The sequence below is a fragment of the Pituophis catenifer genome, unplaced genomic scaffold (assembly GCF_029215685.1).
Source record: "Pituophis catenifer annectens isolate HBS135680 unplaced genomic scaffold, rPitCat1.0.hap2 SCAF_7, whole genome shotgun sequence".
Classification (NCBI taxonomy): domain Eukaryota; kingdom Metazoa; phylum Chordata; class Lepidosauria; order Squamata; family Colubridae; genus Pituophis; species Pituophis catenifer.
In genome coordinates this window covers 74,889,560-74,915,234 of record NW_027256887.1, presented here as the reverse complement: position 1 = coordinate 74,915,234, position 25,675 = coordinate 74,889,560, and the positions used below count along the sequence as shown (strand labels likewise).

Sequence of the window (25,675 nt, the reverse complement as noted above, 5' to 3'; positions counted from 1 at the left end):
ACCCTGAACAAAGAATTACATATTTTAACAGGAATATAGAACATTGTTTCACTCATATCTGTTTACTCTGATTCAATGTTATTTACTAAACTTGGACCACTTTCAGCCTTGTGAGGTAGTCCATACAAGAAGCACACCCAAATCAACTATTTCTACTTTAGTGTAAGGTTACATTAGAAGAATTTTACTTTAGTCTGAATGCGCATTTCTTCCTCATCATCTTTACAGCCCGAGAAGCTAGGGAGGGATCCTCCCGCATTCTTGTTGAGGACTACATGTCTTTTATCCAACTGATCCCCTTGCTATGGCTCGTCTTCTTTCTCCCAAGGTCATTCTCACATAGCATTACAGTCACTCTGGATACATGGACTCAACTTCCCAGAATTCTCAGCACTGACCATTCTGTAGAAAACCATATATCTGCCTTTTCCACCCTACACATGAGTTTAAGGGCAGCATGGTGGCTCAGTGGTTAAAATGCTGGGCTTCTCAGCTGGAAAACTGGCAGCCCACGTTTCAAATGTGAGCGTCATGTGATGGGATGAGCTCCTGTCCTCACCCCAGCTTCTGCTAACCTAGCATTTTGAAAGCATGCAAATGTGAGTAGATAAATAGGTACTACTTCATTGGGAAGGTCAGCACTTCATGACATCATGCTGATCAGATGACCGAGGAAATGTCTTCGGACAGCACTGGCTCAGTGGCCTTGAAACAGAGATGAGCACTGCCCCCTATATAGTCAGTAACAACTAGCGGAGTAAAATATGCAGGGGCTCTTTTACCTTCACATGAGTAGGGGCCTTATGTTTCAGAATTCTGGACCAGTATCATTACTGGCCATTGTACTCTCTCTTCCTTGGACTCACCAATGTGGAGAAGCTGACCTTAGGTCAGGGGTGTCAAACTGGTGGCCCGCGAGCATCACGCGCAGGCCACACCCACCCCAGCTCCGCAAAGGGAAAAAATGTCATGATACGTCACAGCAACGTGACGCGGCAAGTTTGACACCCGTGTTCTAGGCCCTCTTGAAAAATGTCAGAAACCAAGCTTATAATTGAATGCGTACAGAATATAGGCTGTACAGCAGTGTTTCCACCTGGCATCATCACATTTGCAGTCAGGAGAAGATGCCAGTTTCTACATCACTGGCCTCCAAGGTGATTCTCTCCATGCTACACATAAGCATCACTTTCTGCTCATGGGGAACGAATCCAAGTCCCCATTTATTACCAAAGGCAAAGCAGCTTTACGAATGACAAAGGTTTAGGGAAATCTGTGGGGTGTTTTTTTTTCTGAGAGAGAAGGGAAGAAATAAGGGAAGAACAGACAACCAAAGGTCAGATCAGCCATATCATTAAGTGAAGCAAGGTAGCCATCTGCCTTGAGGATAAGTCTTGGCATGCCATTAAGGAGAATGCTAGAGGTGAAATTGTCTATGGCATTCACTTTGGCATCAATTTCAAAAAAATTAGTAGCAGCTTTCCTGAATCCGTTGTTATGATCTTACGTGTGTGTGTGTGTGTGTGTGTGTGTGTGTGTGTACCCACACATACACATCGACCAGCTGTCCTGCATTTTCAGTTTGCATTGGAAAAAAAGCTTTTATTGGCACTAATAGAAGTTTTCCTCTTGAGGCACATTACCGTCTTCTTTCAAATATTATATTGTACAAAGACTAATGAGAATATTACTGTACCTAATTTGGTTCCAATAAGCAGAGAAATGTTTTTTAAAAAATATTAAAGAAAAAAAGATCAATAGAAAGTACTGCAAGCCCCAACTTGTCTTGGTCATCCCCTTGAGGACTATTCCAGACTCCACATTTTATTTATGGCAGAAGTCCTCCATTTTGAAAAGCTGTGTAGTTCAGTCAGGAAAGTATCCTCCAGCACAGTACATAAATGGTACCTTGTGAGTTCCTGCCTTTTAATTGTTACTGGAAACAGGTGGGGACCTGAATCAGTTAATAGTTTGCCTCATGAGTGGAGGAAGGGAAATGCTTGACAGCCCGGGAGTGAAGGAACAGCACAATCAGAAGTACTTGACATTTCTGGACAAAGCACTTTAGAAACCCTCTAGAGATGTCAAAGCACAGTCTTCTCTCATGCAGAAGAAAATGAGAGAAATGATAGCTTAGAAAAATCATAGCAACCAAAGGTGTGATTTCTGCTTTGCATTATTCCCCCTGTGTAGCGGATTCGGTGTCCAGATGAGATCGGTGAAACATCTTCAACACCACAAAACACCAATCAAGAACTTGAAAATATTGAATCATCATCTACCCTACAAGAGACGCCACTTATCAGCATTCCCCTTACCACTCTCTATACCACCAAGCCATCTCCTCCGCCTCTCACCTCTGTATCAAACACTCCCACGGCAGCAACAGAAACCATCACAACCGTTTCCGACACTACCATTGGAACCATTCCTAAACATCCCAGTGTTATTTCTGATATTACTTCCATGAAGCTTTTGCTTGATCTGCCCACCTCTTCCACTCCTGTTACAACTGACTCAGAATCCTTGCTTGAGCTTCTCACCAGCCTTGATGCAGTGATAGCCGGGCAAAGCTTTCCCGAATTGTTTACCACCAAACTTAACATGGCAGAGGGGTCTTTTTCCCAGCACCTTATGACTGATGTGCTTTCTCTGCCTCCTGTTCCTACGCTTCCTTCTACTTCTAATGCTATGACAGCTACCCCAGTTATTTCTGTATCAGTTGTCCCTGAATCCTCCTCTGAGCCTACCATCCTTGAAGTCACCACACCATCAGTGGGTTCTGTTTCCACAAATCCTGCCACTACTGTTGCCCCAGCCAGTAGCCCAACTTTAGCATCTCCTAGTCCCATAGTCACTGTCACTGCCACTGAAGCCACCACACCATCAGTGGGTTCTGTTTCCACAAATCCTGCCACTACTGTTGCTATAGCCAGTAGCCCAACGTCAGCATCTCCTAGTCCCATTGTCACTGTCACGGAAACCACACCGTCAGTGGGTTCTGTTTCCACAAATCCTGCCACTACTGTTGCTATAGCCAGTAGCCCAACGTCAGCATCTCCTAGTCCCATTGTCACTGTCACTGAAACCACACCGTCAGTGGGTTCTGTTTCCACAAATCCTGCCACTACTGTTGCCCCAGCCAGGAGACCAACGTCAGCATCTCCTAGTCCCATTGTCACTGTCACTGAAACCATACCGTCAGTGGGTTCTGTTTCCACAAATCCTGCCACTACTGTTGCCCCAGCCAGGAGACCAACGTCAGCATCTCCTAGTCCCATTGTCACTGTCACTGCCACTGAAGCCACCACACCATCAGTGGGTTCTGTTTCCACAAATCCTGCCATTACTGTTGCTCTAGCCAGTAGCCCAACGTCAGCATCTCCTAGTCCCATTGTCACTGTCACGGAAACCACACCGTCAGTGGGTTCTGTTTCCACAAATCCTGCCACTACTGTTGCCCCAGCCAGTAGCCCAACTTCTACATCTCCTAGTCCTGCTGTCACTAACACGGCCACATCGACAACTTCCTGTTCTTCTTTCTCTTCTCCCTCATCTTCTACTGCTTCCAAATTGTCTGTGACCAAGCCCACCACCCCTAAAAGTCCTGCTCATGCATTGCCTCCTGCCAGAGTGGCTGGATGGCCTGTTGTCCCAATCTCCGCTCTTCTTGGGCAGTATCCCTTGCAGCCTACCTCTGTCCTGCACCTTCTTCTCCTTCCTCCTGGCTTTGATCCTAGGAAGTCAAAACCTCAGGCAGTTGCCATCTCTTCTCTGCTTCCGTTTGGAGCAGGGCCTGCTAATATTTGGCAAAAGAAAACGATGCCTCAGCCCCCGATGAACTTGCCAACGACTGCAAAACGGGAGACATTCTTACCAACGAAATCGTCAACCGCTGCAAGATTGGAGAACCCCTTACCAATGACCTCGCCAACTGCTGCAAAATTGGAGAGCTTTGTAGCACGGCTACGGGATAAGAGAGTGCAACAGCTGATGCAGAAAATGCGAGAGTTGATGGCTAAAGGGAAAGACATACAGAAGGAGGTGTTGCAGTCCACCTCTGTGCAACTGCTCTCTGCGCTGAAGAATGCCAAACAAAAGGCTATGGCTTCCTTAGTACCCGAGAAGCAACTCCAAAGATGACATAGCCACGTAGGCTGTTCGCCTCTTTTGTACAGTAGGCAGGATGCTTCATGGGCGGGTGTCTTCCAGCACCATTACACAAGACCTTTCAGTATACTTGCTTGTGGTTTACTTGATTCCATTCCATGAATTCTTTCTAAGGTGTTCCTTATCCCTTTGAGATGACGGGATCAAAACAGAAAGGTTTTCCTCTGCGGATTTGAAGGACTGGGGGACTTGGAATTCTTTGAAGCTGCACTAGGGAGGATGCTTCCAGACCCTACTTTAATCTCTGTTAAAATGAAGAATCTCATTGTTGAGTGGGTGTTTCTTTAACTGAAAAGCCTCTCTGATTTCTGAATGGAGGGGACAGATTATTTATTCTTAATTTCAGTTTGAGATGGATATTAAAGAAATGTTTTGCAGAACTGAGTGGAATTAGTTCACAAATTCTGCCCCTCCCACCCCTCAAAGAGGTTATCTCCCAAGTATAGATAGTCATCTATTTATAGCCACAATTGGGACAGGAATTTACGTTGCTAAGCAAGGCTGTCATTAAATGAATTAGGCCCAATTTTATGATTTTTCATGCCATGGACATTAAATAAATCACAGCAGTTATTAAGTAAACCATGTGTTTGTTCAGTGAATCCATCTTTTCCCATTGACTTTATTTGCTGGAAGCTTCCAGGAAGGTCATAATTGATGATCTTGTGGCCCCAGGAAGCTCACTCATTGGCATCCTTCAGTCTCAAGAGACTATGGTATCGTGCTCTGGAAAGAAGTCCTAAAACAGCATCTAGTGTGACTAAAAGGCCAATTCGAGAGTGGCAATCCCTTCCACCCTGAGGGCAGATACGTTCTGTCCCCTGCCCAGCCCCCAGATTTCGCTGGTTCCGGGACTGCCTCTTTGCCTCAGCCTGCCGAACAAGTGTCTCTTCGAATTGGAGAAGGCCATGCTGTGTCTTTAGCCTCCAAGCTGAACGATCGGAGGTCAAGGTTTCCCAGTTGTTAATGTCCATTCCCAGGGCCTTTAGGTCCCTCTTGCAGATATCCTTATATCGCAGCTGTGGTCTCCCTCTGAGGCGCTTTCCCTGCACTAATTCTCCATACAGGAGATCTTTCGGAATCCGACCATCAGCCATTCTCACAACATGCCCCAGCCAGCGTAGATGTCGCTCTTTCAATAATGTATACATGCTAGAAATTCCAGGAAGCTACAATTATGATAAATACATACCAGTTGCCAAACCTCTGGATTTTGTTCATGTGACTGCATGGATGCTGTGATGCTCATAAGTTTTAAGACTGGTCATAAGATCAATTTTCAGTGCTGTGTTAACTCTGAATTGTCATAAGAATAGTCTTAAATTAAGGACTACGTAGCTTATTTTTCCTTTCAGAGTTTTTTGGAAAACTTCATTTCCCAGGACCCTCTTCACCTAAAGCCGAACTGGAAAGGTCAAAGACAAGGAAGGAGGAGGAAAAAAGCCTTCCATTTTTCTGTGGTCAACCAATGTGGTTGCTGCTCCTGCATCAGGGGCGGGTTTCAAAACCCGTCGCTACCAGTTCGCTCCCACAGAAGCATCCAGGTGGGTAGGCGGAGCCTCCCGCCGCTACCAATTCACCCGATCCGGTGCAAACCGGTAACAACCCACCACTGTCCTGCATGTCTGTCAGTTGAAGGGAACTACTTCTTCTCAATGTACTTAACCAACATTGATGGAGTTTTTCATACATTCATACAGAACGCTGTTCATTTGATAAAGACCATATCGGCTGGGATTTATAGGCTGGAATTTTAAACATTCATGAAAGAGCATTTTGGCTCTATCAAAGGATCTCTGTAGACACATTTACACACAGGGGGGAGGGAGGGAGAGAAAGAGTGAGAGAGAGATGCCAAATGAATGATGGAAGGCCGAGTCAACCTTGAGCCTGTAAGAATCAAACTGCTGGCAGTCAGCAGAATTAGCTTGTAATACTGATTCTGCTGACTGATACTGATACCGTGGCACTACCACAGCTCTACCTATATGTTTGGGGGGAAAGTTATAATACCCGTCAGCAGATCTCTTAACCAGAATGTATTTATCATATACATTTCTATGTCAAGCAAAACAAATCAGGGCAGTTATCAAAATTGGAAAGGAACCTGTACTGTGTTAGCAATGGAAATTCTATCCCTATTGTGGTAGTAAATCAGGGAATATAATATTCTCCAAGATGCAAAGCATCGAGAAAGACTGGGATTGCCTGATTTAAAGCTGTATTTTGTAGTCACCTGTTTAGTCTGGATGAAAGAGTGGATGCTACTGAGAAACAAAAGAATTTTAGAATTAGAAAAGCACAAACTGAGGTTTGGATGCCTTGGTTTTCTATAGTTAGATAAAGTTAAAATTAATACAGATTTTAAAAATAATTATGTCAGAAGTACCATAAGCAATAGATATAAATCCAGATGTTGCCTGCTGATTCCTGATTGCATGATACAAAGCACATAAGCAGGTGACCCTATGCTTCCCATTGCATACAAGTACATACAGATACAACATGAGGGGAACGCAGAAACATGCACGTTACTTTCTTGCACAGGAGAAAATATAAATGCTTTCTTCAGTAAAGAGTTTCAAAAATTCAAGAATCCATGTTTTACATGTGTTCCTTGATTCTTTTAATATTAGAATGTTTTTAATATACAATTATTAGGAAACATATTAGAAGGAGATGTATCTGGACATTCAGAGGATTTCAGAAACCATATGTGTTTTTCTACTTAAAGATATGCAGACCCGGGCATCATACTTTCAATAGCAAGATGGCATTAACTTCTCCAGAACTGATTCTGAGAAAATGCATGAAGATTTGGCAACGCTTGAAAAATTAGCCCTTCTGAAGCACAACATGTATTACAGTTGTGCTTTTTTAAGTTCGTTTTTCACAATTTTCCATTAATCACTGCTGAAATCCAATTTCTGTAAGCAGAGATTTGCGTGTAGACTGTTGGAGACTCTGGTTCACAATGGACACTACCCCAGCTCACAAGACCAACAAGCTTATAGCGTCCTTCAATCTTGCATATGAGAGGTCCCCCCAAGTCTTGCTGTAAACAGAAGGAAGGACAGAATGAATAGGATGCAAAATAGTAAGCATTTTCAGCCACAATACATATCTTAAAAGCAGCCCATCATTCTATAGCAGGGTTGTCAAACTCAAGGCCCGGGGGGGGGGGGCAGATCCGGCCCGTGGGATGCTGAGATTTGGCCAGCAGGGCAGCCCTGGGAAGAGCAAAGGACCGGGCCGCGGTGCCTCTGCCAGCGAAAACGGAGCTCCATTTTTGCTGGCAGATGGTTGCAGGAGGTCATCGCAGCTGAAAATGGAGCTCGGGAGCCTGTTTTCACTGGCAGAGCGCTCAGGCCACCACAGGCGCCCCTGACACATCGAGACTACCATGCCCACTCTGGCCCCCCGAGGTCAACTACAACCCTGATGTGGCCCTCAATGAAATCGAGTTTGACACCCCTGTTCTATAGGGTTATAGATTACCTATGGCACAAGAAATGCAACCATCAATGATACCCTCCCGATATTTTAACTGCAGCTTTCTTTATCGCTGCTGACAGTTGCCATACAAAACATCTGGAAGGCAACAGATTGTCTATTTCTGATTTATGGCTTCGTATTTTCAACACCCATCTGAAGTTCTTGCACCATTTGGGGACAATGATTCCAAATAAGCAGGACTGTATCATACCCATAGGCAATTTTGTTTGTTTCTGAAGAAGCACATTCTGTATCTTCCTTCCTTCAAAATGGCAAGGAACTGCTCCCCCTCTACAACTGCAATGCTGTTTTATGGCAGTCCAGCCAGAAAGCTTTCTGGGGTCAAATACAGTCTTGGGATCACATTGCCCGTCTTTTTATTGGATAATCTTACTGATCACATTAGCAATTTCAGTATGATTGACGCCTCTTCAGTTAACTGGTCCCAAATGCAAGATTACACTTCTCCCGTTTAATGACAATATCCCACACCCGTTACGTACAGCACATGAAGTTGTCCCCGTAGCACTTCCACATATATTAGCGTTTTTAATGTCTTCACCCCAGTATCTGGTACAGGCTTCATTTGTGAGGAGTGATATTTGTGTTTGCTGCAGCCTTCTGGAAAACCAACCCTCTATTTGGAAAACAAGCAATACCAGACAAATATTATTTGATACATGCAACTGTGGAAAAAGAGTTATTAAGTTGTTTTCATCAAATAGTTCCCGACAGCCCAGGTATAACTTTCTGCCAGTGAAAATAAGAATATGAGTCACCAAGCCAAAAAAAAAAAAAAAGATTCTAAATGCATGTTCAAAGAAAATAATTCTTACGGAAGGCTTAGATGAACCCATTTCTATACACACTCTTCTCGTGGGTTTTTTTGGTGAGGTTATTTAGGAGTCGGGGAGGGGAGTCCCTCAATTTTTTTCTACTGAGAAGTTATTCCCCTAGGAGAACCTGTTCAGAACAGTAGATGGAATTTTAAAAAGGAGTAGATGGGTAACTAACCATCCTTTCTTCTTTCCTCTTTGACCTCCTCTTTTTCTCTCTGTAATTTAGCTCTCTCCCAAATAATAAGTTACAGAGAAAAAAGATCTTTCTCTTGCTGATGGCCTGAAATGATCCCTTACACAATCTTTGATTTGTGATGTGCAGACTTCACATACCGGTGCTTGCAGCATCAAAATGAGATCTACAATGCTCAAGGTGTTCCAGCTGATGTAGTAGAAAAAATTAAGGGACAAAAGGACTTTGTTTAAGTGCTAACCCACCTGGAACTTAGTTCTCTGGAGAAAACTCTGATGCTGGGGAAAATGGCAGGAGAGAGAACAAAAAGATGAATAGTAGTTGAAAGGTGGATGGGCTCAGTTATAGTGGCGATGGGGGCGCCATTGGAAGAGCTGAAGGACAAAGGTTAGAGTCCAGTGGTGGGTTTTTACCAGTTCTACCCGGTTCGGGTAAATCAGTAGCGGTGGCAGATAGCTCTGCCCACCCTCCTGGACGTCATCACGGACGCTCTGCACATGCGCAGAAGTGCATGCGCAGAAGTGGCACATGCGCTCACATTTGCGAACTGGTAGCAAAGGTAAATGAAACCCACTAAAGTTAGGGTTAGATTAGAGTGGATACAGTGGCGCAGACCATGGAGGAAGAGGAGGGAGAAGGAGAATTAGAAACACAATACAGAAAGGAACAGAACGGACTTGTAGGAATCCCAAATGCCAGCTTCCCATAGTGCAGTATTTTGTTTTAACTCTCATTTGTGGCAATGCAAAGCCATTTTTCATAAATGTGTCCTTTCAGAAATACAACACTGGCTAGATAGTACCAATCACCCTCACCTGTTATGTTCCATCCTGCAGTCCAGCACTTGGCATCAGTGGCTATTTTCTCCTCCTGTTCTGGCAGACAGATAAGTCCTATGGTGTCTCCTAAAAAAAAAAAAAAGAGGAAATAAAGCATAATTGGGTTATGGTATATGCTAGGAAAGGTATTCAGAAATCTTAAAATTGATATCATCCCTTCAAAGTAGGCCAGATTAAGAAACAGTTACAGCAGGGATTCCAAGAAAGCTCTTTATTGATGTAAATTAAAACAACAAAGTCTTGAGAGCTTGTCCCAATTCCCCTTTGCTTCATCTTAAATTAATAAAATCAAGCCAAGGTTATTTTGAGCCATGGTGGCGCAGTGGTTAGGATGCAGGCTAATTCTGCCGACTGCCAGCAGTTCAATTCTCACCAACTCAAGGTTGATTCATCCTTCTGAAGTCAGTAAAATGTGGACCCAGATTGTTGGGGGCAATATGCTGACTTTCTAAACTACTTAGAGAGCGGTTTAAACGCACTGTGAAGCCGTATATAAGCCTAAGTGCTATTGATATTGCTATTTTGAGTTTGTTTCCCATGCTTTCCTCTTTCTGGGGACTATGTACTCTTTTCTGCCGTTCCCCAACATCTCATTCTTCTTTTGCTTTCCTCCAAATTTTCTAAATTCCTTTATACCAGGGGTCTGCAACTTTAAACACTCAAAGAGCCATTTGGACCCATTTCCCACAGAAAAGAAAACACCGGGAGCCACAAAACCCTTCCCGTACCTGACTATTTCTTGAGTGGCCACAAAACTAGCATATGTAGTTGAATTAAACATTCTGTTTTCTTCTGAAACTTTTCTTTTCTTGGATTTATCCATGGTTGGCCTACCGGGGATTGAAAAGCTCAAAAAATTGTGTGCCGGCGGGTGACGCACATTGGTGGTTGTGACACATATTTGGAGTGACAGGGAGCCGCAGCAGAGGGGTGAAAGAGCCACATGCGGCTCCAGAGCTGCAGGTTGCTGACCCCTGCTTTATACTGTCTGATCACAATCATAGGAGGAGATATCCTCCTATTTATGCAGATAGCAATAGATTCACACATGACAAACACTGGACTACTTCAGTCTGATAGGATGAATCAGCTGTAAAACAGTGTCTGTACAGCCTAGAGAGCCCTTTCTTGTCCATTTACACACAAGTCTTTTTTACTGAAGTCAGTTCACAGAAGGTACAAATCAATGGGGCTCAATATGACTATTTTAGTATTTTCAACAAGTCATTGTTACAAGAGCTTTGGCTTGCTTTCTGGCCCATCAAGTTTCTTTAATCTAGCAACTCTGGTTCAACTGCTTTTCAGCTCAAACGTCTTTGCATTGACATTGTAGATAAAGGTCTTGAACCAAGAAAGTTATTTCCCCCATTATAGTACCTGTCTGAATGGGGATCTCCAGTTCTAACAGACTAATGTCATTGCTGGGTGGCAAACCGCTGAAGTTGGTATGAAAGTAGACAGCTTTCACTGAGATCTGAGTGCCACCTTCTGTACCAGGAAGCAGGTTAGTGATCCCTAGGACAGCTTTGTCCATTTGAGTGCTAAAAGAACAACATTCCAAGTTCACCATATGCACAATTTAATCATGGCAATAGCATGTTTCTTTTTTTGCAAAGAGCAATGTTGCACATTATCTACACACTGAGACTTGGATCCAACTCCAGAAACTCACAACCCCAGCTCCCTCTTTTTGTTTTTTGTTTTTTTTTCCATTTGAGTTTTATTGGGTTTTGACAATTAAACAATTCTTATTCAACTCTTGTGCATGACTGTGACCATTTACATATCATCACACTAATGTTCTCCTATACTCTATATAATTTTACAAAATCTACTGTTATTTCCCCTTTTTCTATCTTCAATCCAATTATACCATTTCTCCCATATTACGTAAAAGTCTGAATAAATAAAGAACTAAGTAAAGAAACTCCCTCTTTTTGATATGAAGATAATCTCTTTTTTTGTAATTTTATTTTTATTTTTTTACACAAACAAACACAAATACATCAATCCTTCTGTGTGTCATCTCGGTGTTTCTTCAGTAACTTCTTTTTGATTACTCCTCCTATCTTCATTTCTTCCCTTATAATTTCCATTTCTCTATTACAATATTTCCCCCCAAGTACAATACATTTAATATAATATTCTATTTCGTTATCAAAAATTTTATCTATTTCTCTTTTCTAACCAATCATAAAATTTCCCCCATATCTTAAAATATTCCGTATCTTCTCTCTCTTTAATCATCAAGGTTAATCTATTCATTTCTGCACAGTCTAATTTTTTTTTAATTACTTCCCCTTCCAACTGAATTTTCGATACTCACGGGAACAGAGGATAAAATAATCAAAAACTTTTATAATTTTCTACTTAGTATGGAATTAGAAGAAGAACAAGTAAAGGAAACAATGATTGCTTGGGCAAAAAATTGCGGATACTCAATTGAGCTCGATAGATGGCAACAGTTATGGGAAAGGAACTATAAACTAACAATGTCCACTGCATACAAAGACAATATGAAAACAATCTTGAGCCCCTGGAAGAGAGTAAGATATAAATTTGACAAAATAAAGAAATAATACAGCCTTTTGATACTCTTGAGGGATTCTACAATATATTGTAATTAGCAAATTTGTATGGTTAGTTTACAAAATCAATAATAATTGGAACATCTATGGCTGGAGTAAAAATCTATTGAATAGATGGTTTAAAGAAAACGTATCCAATGTGCATTTCATGAATCTGTGCATTGGGAGTTGCTGAATTACAACTCCTAATATGAACAATACGGAGGAATACTGGGAACTGTAGTTTAGCAACACCTGGAACACCTGTTATATAGCAATACTATATCTGCTATATTGCATTTCAGTTTGCTACTCAAAATGTTTGTCTATCGATAGTAAAGATAGACAAATCGATAGTAAAAGATAGTAAAAAATTATAGGCGAAACAATTTGCATAAAGTGGGTCCATTTAGGAAAAATGTATATCTGAATAATATATAAAAAAGTATATATGAACTACATGTAGTCCTAGACTTACAACCCGTCATTTAGTGACTGTTCAAACTTATGGCAACTCCGCCGGCAATCGCATGATTGCATTTTGGATACTCAGCAACTGGCCTGAATTCACCGAGTTTCAAGTGTCCCACAGTCACGTGGCCAAGGATTTATGACATTTTTGCTGGAAATCAGTTCTCAGCCAAAAACAAGCCAGTAAACAATGGGTTCACTTAACAACTATGGTGTTTGCTTAATAAGCGTGATGTTCTCTTAAAGATTGCTGCAAAAAAAGGTCATAAAATCAGACACAGTCATGTGATGATCCACTTAATGGCCTTCGTGTTTTACAATCACTTAGTACTCAATTATGATTGTAAATCAAGTTCTACTTGTACAATGAACTTCTTACAAAAAATGCAAAGTGCTGCATTGATGCAGGAAACATGATGTTAGAAAATTAAAATTCAGCAAAGTCCTTTTTTTTTTTTTTTTTTTTGCACATTCTGGGCCCATAGCAACCTATATCAAATTTTCCAACTCAAGGATAATTCCCATGAAATATACTTCGGTTTCATTCTGAGAATGCAACAAACATCCCTCAGCCAAGGGTTGTATCCTAGGCGGGGATACAATCTTTTGAGAAATAATCCCAGTATATTTGCTTACCTTACATTACAATGTCCAGCAGTCAGAACCCAAGTTTTCTCAATCAAAATTCCTACACAAAAGTGTTTGTTTTCAAACTGTAGGCTCACAAGCCATGGCCAAGATGCTGGAGATGCTAGATTGCCACTAAACAGTTCTAATTTGCTCTGTCCTTCCAGTGAGGTGTTTGTGGGCATTGCCTCCATGGAAAATAGATCTTCCACTGGAATTCCACATTTCCCTAGTGCCAGAAGGAAGGTCCACTATTAATTGTGTAGTATATATTCAAGCGATACTTGTGCAAAACTTGCAACACCTTTACTATGTCTGCTTTAAGCCCCTTTCCAATTACCATCTTTTCTTTTTCACATTAAGCATTAAATTTGCTGAGAGAAACGGCAAACAAGCAGAACTGTACTGAATAATATCCCATTCAGACATGTATTGAGAAATAATTGCTGTTTCATTCCCAACATGTCACCTCCAACTTAATTAATAACATGTATGCCTGACCAAATTTGGATGACTAAACTTTCCCCCGTCCAACTCCCAAGCTTACAGTAATATGCATTTATGGGATATTATTTACTTTCTTCAGTAGTGATTTGTTTATCAGGCGAATCTACAAGAGGAAAAACAGGCTTCAGCTAAAAGTTCACATTATTATTATTAGGCTATTAATAATATTGGTCACTCCTATTTTAGCAAAGTATTTCACTTAATAGCAAGGGTGGACATCAAAAATTTTAGCAAGGGGTTCTCTGGCCGGTTGCTGAGTGGGCATGGCCATGGTGGGCGTGGCCTAGTCGGCTTCCTGCAGAACGGCCGGGGGATTGCCCTCCCTGGGCTCTGTAGTCTTTCCTTGAACCTCCGGGAGGGCAGAAACGGTCTCCCCAGGCTCTGGAGCAGGGGTGAAATCCAGCAGGTTCTGACAGGTTCTGGAGATCCAGTAGTGGAAATTTTGAGTAGTTCGGAGAACCAGTAGGGGAAATTTTGAGTAGTTCGGAGAACCGGTAGCAGAAATTTTGAGTAGTTCAGAGAACTGGCAAATACTATCTCTGGCTGGCCCCAGGGTGGGGTGGGAATGGAGATTTTGCAGTATCCTTGTTTTGCCACGCCCACCAAGCCACACCACGCCCACCAAGCCACGCCCACAGAACAGGTAGCAAAATAATTTGGATTTCACCACTGCTCTGGAGGCCATCTGGAGGCCAGAAACAGGCCCATTTCCGGCCTTGCTGAACTTCTGGAAAGCCCGTTTTTCACCCTCTCCGAGCCTCCGTGCGCGCCATGCAATTACCTGCATCCAAAACGGGCTGTGTAGGGACTCATGGGAGGGGCAGGGTGGGCCGGGCAAGCCAGGAGTGGGATTTGGGGGTTCTCCAAACTGCACAGAATATTAGCTAGAGGTTCTCCCGAACCCCTGCGAACCCCCAGCAGCCCACCCCTGCTTAACAGTAATTACCTCCAACACCTGCCAGTTAAAGTTAAATTTTTAAACATATCACCAAAGCCACAGTTGATGTTCTCATATGAAAACATGGAAATGTTTAAGAGCTCAACATATTAGGAATGTCTGCAGGAGAAATTCAAAAAGTGAAGATGGCAGCCATACTATGCAAATGAAGGCGTGAAGGCCTGCAATTCGGTTATGTCTAATCAAGCAGCCAATCTCAGAGACTTTACCAAAATAAAGTCTATTTATGCAACAAATCAAAGAGAGACAGTTTGATATAATGGTTAAGGCACCAGACTACTATAAAAACCAAGTGATTGTAAGTTCTAGTTCCATTTTAGGCATGAAGCCATCTGGGTAATCTTGGGCCAGTCCCTTTCCCTCAGCCCTAGGAAGGAGGCAATGGCAAACCACATCTAGAAATGCTGCCAAAAAACCCGCACAGATTTGTCCAGGCAGTTGCCAGGAGTCAAGACTGACTCAAAGGTATTAAAAAAAAAACACACACACACACACCCTCCACAGAGAACATCAAAACAAGTGTACAGTAATTTATTGCTCAATTTTTCCAAGACGTCTCTTTATAGGAGGCCACTTGGCCAGAAATCTATAGACCTATGCACACTGTACAGGCTTCTAAATGCACTTTCAAAATGTGTCTCTTCCAGTTTGCTTGTTCCAATGCTGGATTTCTGTTTTATTTGTAAAACAGATTGAGTTTTCTGATGTATCATAAAAGATGACCAATAAACCTTTTAAATGAATAGGAGAAAAATACCATAATTGGAAGGTCTGTCGGGAAGCCTACAGTCTAGGAAAAAAACAGACTCACACCCCCATACCCCATCACCCTCCTCCAGCTTAAAATTACATGGACTGTTGAGTTCTATGATCCCATTCTTGCTTCTCAGAACCGATCCTTGATTCATCTCTCCAAAACTGATCTTGAAGCCCTTGGCCCCAACCGAGCCATCTGTTTGGAAATGCACTGTCAAGTAGCTGCTGCTCGAAAACAGTCGAAAGTTCCTTTTGTGGCCACACAGTGTTCCTGCAAACCATAAGACAAAGAAGAGGATATGCCAAAAGGTTTCAAAATGGTTGGGAAAGAGCCAGAAAACATAGGGGGAATTCCTGCTGCCTACCTGAGCCATCTCCCCTCTTATTGACTATTTATTTTCAAGATTTATTTTCTGCCTTTCCTGCAGGAACTCCAGATGGCATAGAATAGATAGTGCTTATCTTCTAAGTATTTAAGTACTGAGAAGCAACCCTGTGAGATGGATTGGGCTAAGAGACTGTAATTGCTCAATATCCCACAATAAGCTGCCAGGATAGAGAGTTGGACTTCAACCCTGGATATTTCATAAATCAGTCTCTTAGCTGCTGCACCAGACCGAAGGCACTTCCACATGGTCAGTGTTACTACCCCCAAAATGCTCATCAGAGCAACTCCTACTCTTGTGATGATTGTCCTGATCACACAATTATAACCTCCGTTTTCTCTGCTTGTCCCAACAAGAGCCACGGTGGCGCAGTGGTTAGAGTGCAGTACTACAGGCTACTTCTGCTGATCACCGGCTACCAGCAATTTGGCAGATCGAATTTCACCAGGCTCAAGGCTGACTCAGCCTTCCATCCTTCCGAGGTGGGTAAAATGAGGACCCAGATTGTTGGGGACAATAGGCTGACTCTGTAAACCGCTTAGAGAGGGCTGTAAAGCACTAAGAAGCGGTATATAAGTCTAAGTGCTATTGCTAAGGGGACATCACAATAAGCCTTTGGTCAGCTCCCTGCCTGCCCTTGTCATGCTGCATTGGTCACATTGAAGAAAACAAAAGGCAGTTAGTCTGAATGAGGCTTAGTCTGGACAAAGGATTCCATGAACAATGGGACTTTCTGGCCAAGGGAAGATCTGCAGCTTTAAGAGATGGGATTTGCTGGGAGCCTTTATAAATGGATAAGCAGCCTCAATTCACGAAGCAGATATTTTGCAATTACAACTTTTGAGTAGCTGACCTGGAGGAAAATTGCTTGAGCTGCCCATTCTGGAACTTGGTATGAGGACCCAGAGGTACAATGCCAACGTCCCGTATGCTGTCTCTCTCTGAGACCACCACCGTCTACACTGAATGATCAGACTTTCAACAAGAATTGGCTAAAACGCATAAATATTCATAGAGGGAAAGGCAGCAGTTAATAGTCTACAGCTCCATTCGTAAAATCTCTGATGCGTTTCTAAGCCTAATCAAACAAAAAATACAATTTCTTCGCTATTTGTAGACTTGCCAACCATCTGGGCTTAATCATCAGTTTGGTAATTCCGGTCCACAGTCAGGAAAAGCAACAATATTTAGGGCTATGAACTAAAAAACAGAGGACAACGCACCAAGCAATTGTGAATGTTGATCTGGTCCATCATAAAAGCTCAGGGAGTCCCAAATGCAGTCTTTAGCATCCTCAATAACAACATCTCGTATCACTGTTTTTAGTTTGCTTCCTGAAGTGGAATAGATCATCCAAGTGCAGTTTAGTAAATTAGGATAGGTGTCTGGATAATTTGGAGAAACTATTTCTGTAAACCCGACTGGGATCAAATCCAAGACTGGACACCCTTAAAGAAAGGGGAAAACAAGACTTCTTTTATTTCTGGAATTTTTATTTTGCCCATTATAAAATACAAAACAAACAAAACAAACCAGCCTCTCTATTATTCAGACCAGCCTTCATTAACTTGACATCTGGCCGATGAGTTTATACCGCAATTCACAAAGTTTCTACCCAACAGGTTGAAGCTTCTAGAACAGGGGTCACCAACCTTTTGGACCTCAGGGACCACTAAGTTCATAATTTTAAATCCCATGGACCACTAATATGATCTGCCTAATGACTGGTTGGGTGGGCGTGGCTAGGTGGTCATCTGACTGGGTGGGCGTGGCCAACTCCTCACCTCCCCGCCCGGGCTCCTTATGGCCCCAACAGGAAGCAGTTGTTGGAACTAAGCAGCCACCACAAGAAAGAGTTGACAAAACAGCTCAGTTCAAGTTGGATATGATCAAGAAGGAGGCTTAGCAGAAGCACCTCACTGAGGACTACGAGCATAGGCTTTCCAAGTAGAGGGAAGACCTGTGGGAATGCAAGGCCAGGTACCAGCGCCTGGAGGCTCGGCGGGCTGAGATGTCAACCAGTTCCAGGCCATGATGCAGTCCCACTGGAACAACGCCCTCCGGCTCTTCGCCACCAGTGGCACTTCCCTCCAGCCTTCACCCAAAGCCCCATACCAGGAGGCCAAAGCAGACCCCAAGTCGGAATTTCTGCCCCCCTCCAACCCACACATAAAGACCTTGAAGGGGGAGACTCTCTGCAGTAACACAAACGTTCATTGCACGTATCCGTCCCAGGGGCCATAGTTTGAGGACCCCTGATTTAGTGCAATATTAAAAATGCAAATATTTTTTTCTGTGGACCACCAAAATTTTCTCGCAGACCACCCATGGTCCATGGACCATCAGTTGGTGACCGCTGTTCTAGAATGCTGAGAACTGTAGTTTCAATAGATTGTAGAAAGAGTATTTAAAAGTGTATTTTTAAAAAACAATACATTCTTGGAACTGGACCTTTTTCAGCTGCAGCACAAGGCATCATGCCGTGTCTATTAGACCACCTGCCCTAGAAACCAGTATACCCCAGAAGAACAAACAGTCCAATTGGTCTTTCACCAGGCTGTGACTCAGGGATTGTAATCATGGAAGCTCCGGCATGGTGAGTCTGACATGGATAGGTGTGATTAGGGGTTTTGTGATTTTACTGGGCTCTAGTACAATTTTATTTGATTGGTTGGATTAATGGAATTCTTCCTTTTTATTTTGTTCACTTTCTGGAGCCTCCTGGATAGATTGGCAGATGTAAAGAAAAAAAATGGATCGATCAATAAATAAGATATCAATAAATGTTAGTACACACAGGCACTGTCTTCCATCCAACACAGCACAAGACTGTGCTTGCATTAAATGTTGATATTTCTACTGGGAAAACATGCTTGGTTCAAGTGGTTTTTTTTTTCCTCTGGTGGAACCAGTCTATCAGGGTAACCTGGTCTACCCAATTATGGGACAGAGCCAGGGGTGGGTTCTAAATTTTTTTACTACCGGTTCTGTGGGCGTGGCTTATTTTGTGGGCGTGGTTTGATGGTCATGTGACAATTCTTTAGGATTTAGCAGAGGTACTGGTCTACCAAGCTTTTAACTGCTTGTAGAGCTGTACCGGTCTACTCATTTGTTTTTGCAGGCACTGGTCTACCCATTTGTTTTTCGAGTGTCCTGGTCTACCCATTTATTCTTGGAGCATACCAGTCTACCCATTTGTTTTTCTAGCATCCCGGTCTACCCATTTGTTTTTCGAGCTCACTGGTCTACCACCACACTGCCTTTTAACACTGATCAGCGGTAGGGCGACCCTTTGAAGCCCCGGAGCAAGAGTTTAAACAGTTTTTTTCCTTCCAGCCAATCAGCTGGGACTTGGGAGGCAGCGAAAAATTGGGGGTAGGGCCAAATAAAAGGTAAGAATAATGCCGGGGGGAGGTGGGAGGGCCCAGCTCCGGTACAAAGAGAACCGGTTCGGTGACATCATATCGTCACCACTATCGGCACGGCCGAACTGGGCCAAACCGGGAGGAACCCACCACTGGACAAAGCATACAGCTCCGCCCCATAATTTCTGCTTTTCAGCCCCAATCCAGAGCCCTTCACTTTATTTCTCCCTTTATTTCTTTGTCGATAAAACATAAAGTTAACATGCTTGGTTCAGGCTACCTAGAAAATTAACTACATGTTGAGGGTTTGATTCCCTACCTACTCCTTCCTACTTTAGTACATTTTTCATACAAAAATGCAGCTGTCGTACCTTTTCGAAGATCTTTACCTTGTACAGGACCTCAATGGAAAAAGAAAAAAAAAAGGAATAGCATGATACATCTTTATATTTCTGAGCTAACACAAAGGTAGTTGATGGTTCAGCAAGTAGAGATATACGTATCACTATTAAAATTTACTCCCGTTTTATTAGTTATTTATACTTATTAATAATTTCCATACAATAAAAGACAAATCAAAAGAAAAAATTTAAAAAAATCAAGAAGTGCAAGAACAGAAAAAAGGCGCTGAGCTTGTCGATCAGAAAGGTTGGCGGTTCGAATCCCTAGTATAGGTCTCCTGTGTGAGCAGGGGGTTGGACTAGATGACCTCCAAGGTCCCTTCCAACTCTGTTACTGTTAACTAAGAAAACTAAAGTTAAGAACAAAGAAATGGAGATGAGCACCGCCTCCTAGAATCGGACACGACTGGACAAGGGAAACCTTTATTTTTATTTTTAGATATCCCTCAAGCTAGTTTCCTCCAGTTGTTTTAGATGTTTCTCCAGATCATCAGAAACCAGTAGAAACTACAATCAAAAACCTGTTCTCTTCACACCCAGTAAAACCCGCACACTTCAAGACCATTGATGGGATGGAATATGGCCAGAGCAATAAATCATGCAGACATTTCTGGACAGCTTCCTTTTTGGTTCTGGGTGGACATACTGTTTATGTTATTTCATTTACTTCAGATGGGAACCTAGCTACAAATAGGTCACTGAATGATTACAGCAGGTCATTCGAATCTGAATTCCATTCCCTATCGAGAAGAAATATGCATCTTCTATTTTGGGCCAATTTTATTTTATTATTTTATTTTATTTTATTTTATTTTATTTTATTTTATTTTATTTATTTTATTTTATTTTATTTTATTTTATTTTATTATTTTTTTATTTTATTTTATTTTATTTTATTATTTTATTTTATTTTATTATTTTATTTTATTTTATTTTATTTTATTTTATTTTATTTTATTTTATTTTACTTTACTTTACTTTACTTTACTTTACTTTACTTTACTTTACTTTACTTTACTTTACTTTACTTTATTATTTTATTTTATTTTATTTTATTTTATTTTATTTTATTTTATTTTATTTTATTTTATTTTATTTTATTGTATTGTATTTTGCACCTATCACTTTTCTCCAAAGTCCGGCAAAGCCTTCTACTTACTTGACTCTGTTTCTTGGATTTTGTAGACAAGAGTGAAACCTTTCATATTTGTATCTGGGCCAGAAGTGAAGTTCAGCATCATCACGGAGGTGCGTGACTTTACTGGATAATGCGGAGTTTCATTACAGAAGTTACCTTTCAGACATACATAAAAAAGAAATTTGACCATTCTGCCTCTCCAGTTTTCACTTTTTTTTGTTTGCATTTTAAAGATTTTATTCATTTGCATTGCTTACACTCATTTAATCAGAATTCAGTTTTCCAAATATTATTAATAAATTAATTCCCTGTTGGTTTTACATTCACTCTTGTGTCTTTCCTTATGCATAAAAGAACAATCCTCATTCATTCAGTTTTCACTTTTTATTTACTCCTTCTCAAAGACTGGCTTCTCATGATCTTTAACAAACCCTATGAGAAAGCAAGGGAACCTTCAAAAGCCACAAGCAATATTTATTTATTTTTTATATTTACACATCATTACAACCAAAGATGATTTAACATTCGCAAAAACTAAAGCAATGTAAACATCCAATTCTCAATGAAACTTATAAAAATAGTAGAACAGTCGACATACTCAAGTAGATTGCATAAAAAAAGAAGAAATAAAATGTTTACAACAAAGAGCATCATTGATTAATCACCGCTAATTAATTTGTCCACAGATGCCCTATGAAAAAGACCTGCATTTTCTGCTTTATGGAATGATTTCAAGGACAATGCCCACTAGACATCTATAGGTAGTCCTCGCCTTACAACTATTCATTTACTGACTGTTTGAAGTTACAACGGCCCTGAAAATACTGACTTATGACAATTGTTCACACTTATGACCATTGCGGCATCCCCATGGTCACATGATAAAAATTTAAATGCTTGGCAACTGGTTCCTATTTATGACAGTTGCAGTGTCCCAGGGTCTCACAACCAAAGTTGTGTGAAGTCCAGTAGGCTATGAAACAAATGGAACAAGACATTGGACACACCTATGATAGTTTCCTTGAATGATGACCAGAACATCTGTGTCATGCCCCAGCATATATCTTTTATATACTGTTGTTACTCTCTAGCCCCATCTAGTGGCTGGAGAGACAAATACCAAGTATATTGTTTGAAGCTCACCTCACCCCTTTATCCATCAGCCCGCACTCTCAAAACAAGTGTACACTGGGAGGCCAGACTCAATTTCCTTTAGCATTTGGAGAAGGCTTTGCAGTCGCGCGCAAAGCACATGCATGAAGCGAACCGGTGGTAACACCGGTTAGAACCCACCACTGCTGAGGACATTATCATACATTATCATGAATAGTTTCTGCATCAAAAGCAACAGAGGAATCTACTGTCATGTAAATCTCTCACCAAGCATCTCTCTTGTAGGTCCAAATCCTTCACACAGCATAAGTCCGCCATGACATTTGGGAAGGGAATTCTCAAGCACAAAATCCAGGAAATCCAGTCGAATGATGGCATTTAATGGGGCAACAATCCTCCAGTGGCAACTGGAGCGATAAATCAATAATAGGAAAGTTTTAGACCTAAGCACTGGACCATTTTTCTCTCTTTTCCTTCTTTTTCTATAACAAAGCTGCCCATTCAACACTTCTTTGCATCGAGAGGTGGTTGAAGGGGGGTGTTGAAAAGTGGTATCCCTTCACGTCCTCCTAATAAAACAGCTTCCCACTCAAAGCCCTAAAAACAGCTGGTTTCCACGCCCAGAATTTCTAGCATTTGCTTTTAACTAGATGATTCTGGCACTGAAGTACAACATCTGGAAGTCCCATATTGGAGAAGATAGATATAAGCCATAGTTTTTCATATCATCTGAATGAAGAACTGTCGTTTAACCCTGACATGTGAATTAACCATCATACTACCAGGAAGACAGATAAACCTTTCCAAGTTGGTTTAATAAGTCTGACAAGATCTAGGGAGTAATAAATGATTCAGAGACAGAAGTTGTGGGTGCTCCATCACTGGAGGTTTTTAAAAAGAGATTGAACAGACAGCTGTCTGGAATAGTATAGGGCCGTGATGGCGAACCTATGGCACATGTGCCACAGGTGGCACGTGGAGCCATATTGGTGAGCACACAAGCTCAGCTCCAGCGTGCATGTGCGCACTGGCCAGCTGATTTTTCAGCCTTCTGGGCCACCCGGAAATAGGGAAACAGGCTGTTTCCTGCCTCTAGAGGACCTGGGGGTGGGTGGGGAAGGCCTGTTTTTTGCTCTCCCCAGGCTCCAGAGCCTCTCTAGGAGCCTGGGAAGGGTGAAAATGGCCTTCCCCACCTTCTCAGAGGCCAGAAACGGTCCATTTGCCAACTTCCGGTGGGACTGTAATTCGGCAAATGAGCTGTTTTCAGCCTCTGGAGGGCCTCCGGGGGATGGGGAAGGCTGTTTTCGCCCTCCCCAGACTCCTAGAGAGGCTCTAGAGCTTGGGGAGAGCAAAAAACGGGCCTACCAGGCCCATCATGCTAAAAGCAATCACGCGGGAGGGTCACGTGCGCATGCCCAGGGGGTGGGGCGCATGCTTAGGGGGGCGGGGCATACATGCGCACGACACACACAACACCGCATTCCCCCCACTTTTGGCACGCGATGGCAAAAAGGTTAGCCATCACTGGTATAGAGTTTCCTGCTTGAGGAAATGCTTCCTCCATGGTCCCATCCAACTCTGTTATTCTATTGTTCTGAATCCACCCCCAATATTGCAACAATAAAGATTAAATTATATTGTCATGAACTGTAAAGCAAAAGGGAAAAACAGAGTCGGAAGTAAGTATTTCTTAACTCATTAAAGAGCTGCACAAGGCTAAGCCTAATTAATAATAGTGTAATCATCATGAGTCATTTATTTGAGTGGAAAAGCGATGGTGCAAATGAGCACAAAGCAATCCGGATGAGGGGAACTAAAGACCAACTTATTTGGGGAGTATTCATTTGGACAATCCTGTGACATACAAAATGGATCCCCCAACAGAATCTTATTTCTACAGGTCAGAAAGAAAGACATAACTCTACCTGGTGGCATTGGGAGACCCATTAGGAAAACCCGGAGTCCGGATTATTCCTTCCCGGGCTGTAAGGATCGCATCTTTGCAAGAGGACAATTGCTGGCTCAAGTCATTGGATTCGTTGAGGATACTTCCTATCTTAGATCCTACAACAGGAAGAAAGGAAGCAGCAAATGCGGTAGATGGCTCTTCAGCACTTACAATATCTCCCCCCCCCCCCCCCATTTGTGTTGTAAATGACTCCAAGAGAACTGTTAAAATGAAATCATTTCATAATTTAAATGGTACCAAAAGCATATTTATAGGGCAGTGGTGAAATCCAATTTTTTTTACTACCGGTTCTGTGGGCGTGACTTGGTGGGTGTGGCAGGGGAAGGATACTGCAAAATCCCCATTCCCTCACCACTTCTGGGGGAAGGATATTGCAAAATCTCCATTCCCACCCCACTCTGGGACCAGCCAGAGGTGGTATTTGCCGGTTCTCTGAACTGCTCAAAATTTCCGCTAAATTTTTTCTGACAGGTTCTCCAGAACCTGTCAGAACCTGCTGGATTTCACCCCTGTTACAGGGTAATTATTTTAAACACACATGCAAAATATATGCCTAGGCAAAGATAATAGATTATTCCGGACAAGTTTTGCTATTCCTCCTGGGGAAACTTGAAGCATCCACCAACACTGTATAACTCCAATGTAATCTGCAGAGGAACAAAGGGAGGAGATAAATCCCCTGGGCTTATCCAGAATGAATTCTGATGGGCATCCTGCAAGGAATAAAGTCACATAAATGGTCATAAAGCATGGAGGCAACAGAGATATAGGAAAAGTTCTGATTGGAAAAATAGCAACAGGAGTGTCTCTGATCCAGCTCAATAGTACTCAATTTCTGTCATGTCATTTAAAAATCTATGGCAGAAAAATGATGCATCTACCTTCACATTTAGGCTGCTTTTATATCAGTATGGCTCTCATAGTTGAGAAATTCCTACGACAGTGATGGCTAACCTTTTTGCCATCGCGTGTCAAAAGTGGGGGGACTGCGAGGGGGTGGGTGTCACGCGCATATGTGCCCCACCTCCTGGGCATGCGCACGCGACACCCCCCCCCCGCATGACTGCTTTTGGCATGGTGGGCCTGGTAGGCCCGTTTTTTGCTCTCCCCAGGCTCCAGAGCCTCTCTAGGAGCCTGGGGAGGGTGAAAACGGCCTTCCCCATCCCCCTGGAGGCCCTCCAGAGGCTGAAAACAGCCCTTTGCCAAATTCCGGTCCCACCGGAAGTTGGCAAATGGGCCATTTCCGACCTCGGGGGGATCGGCAAGGCCATTTTCACCCTCCCCAGGCTCCTAGAGAGGCTCTGGAGCCTGGGGAGAGCAAAAAACAGGCCTTCCCCACCCACCCCAGGTCCTCGGGAGGCAGGAAACAGCCTGTTTCCCTATTTCCGGGTGGCCTAGAAGGCCCGAAAATCAGCTGGCCAGCGCACGCATGCACACTGGAGCTGAGCTTGCATGCCCACCAATATGGCTCCACGTGCCACTTATGGCACATGTGCCATAGGTTCATCATCACGGTCCTAGGATATCCGTGCTGCCTGGATTCAGTAGAATCACCTTTTCTTGGATTCTATTCTACAACTAATTTAGTACTCACAAACAACTCTGAGTGGTGTCAAGCCCAAAATATACAAATTGAACGAATTGAAAAAGATGATCAATAGTAACAGCTTATCTGTCCCATGTAAAGCACCAGAACATTAATCAATTAAATCAATTAAACCAAGAAATTCCACAATCAGATCCACATCCTTCTGTTCACAAATCCCTTCCCAGAATTTGATAAATCCTGATTCCTAAATCCTGATGGAATCAAAGCCATGTGGGTATAGAAGGAGCACCTTCCATAGTTCCTCTAGATCAGGGGTCATCAACCTTTCGGAG

General features: G+C 42.4%; 1 protein-coding gene across 1 annotated transcript in view; it reads right to left on the bottom strand.

The window, feature by feature from the left end:
• Positions 1 to 7,060: 7,060 nt before the first annotated feature.
• Positions 7,061 to 25,675, bottom strand: part of OVCH1 (ovochymase 1) — a 61,946-nt gene continuing 43,331 nt past the window's right edge. The window contains exons 22-27 of the mRNA XM_070947509.1: positions 13,779 to 13,811; positions 13,211 to 13,430; positions 10,914 to 11,077; positions 9,513 to 9,602; positions 8,169 to 8,302; positions 7,061 to 7,225 (exon numbers count right to left, since the gene is read on the bottom strand). Of these exons, the coding sequence (XP_070803610.1) occupies positions 7,061 to 7,225; positions 8,169 to 8,302; positions 9,513 to 9,602; positions 10,914 to 11,077; positions 13,211 to 13,430; positions 13,779 to 13,811 (806 nt within the window). The remainder of the gene's footprint in view (positions 7,226 to 8,168; positions 8,303 to 9,512; positions 9,603 to 10,913; positions 11,078 to 13,210; positions 13,431 to 13,778; positions 13,812 to 25,675) is intronic.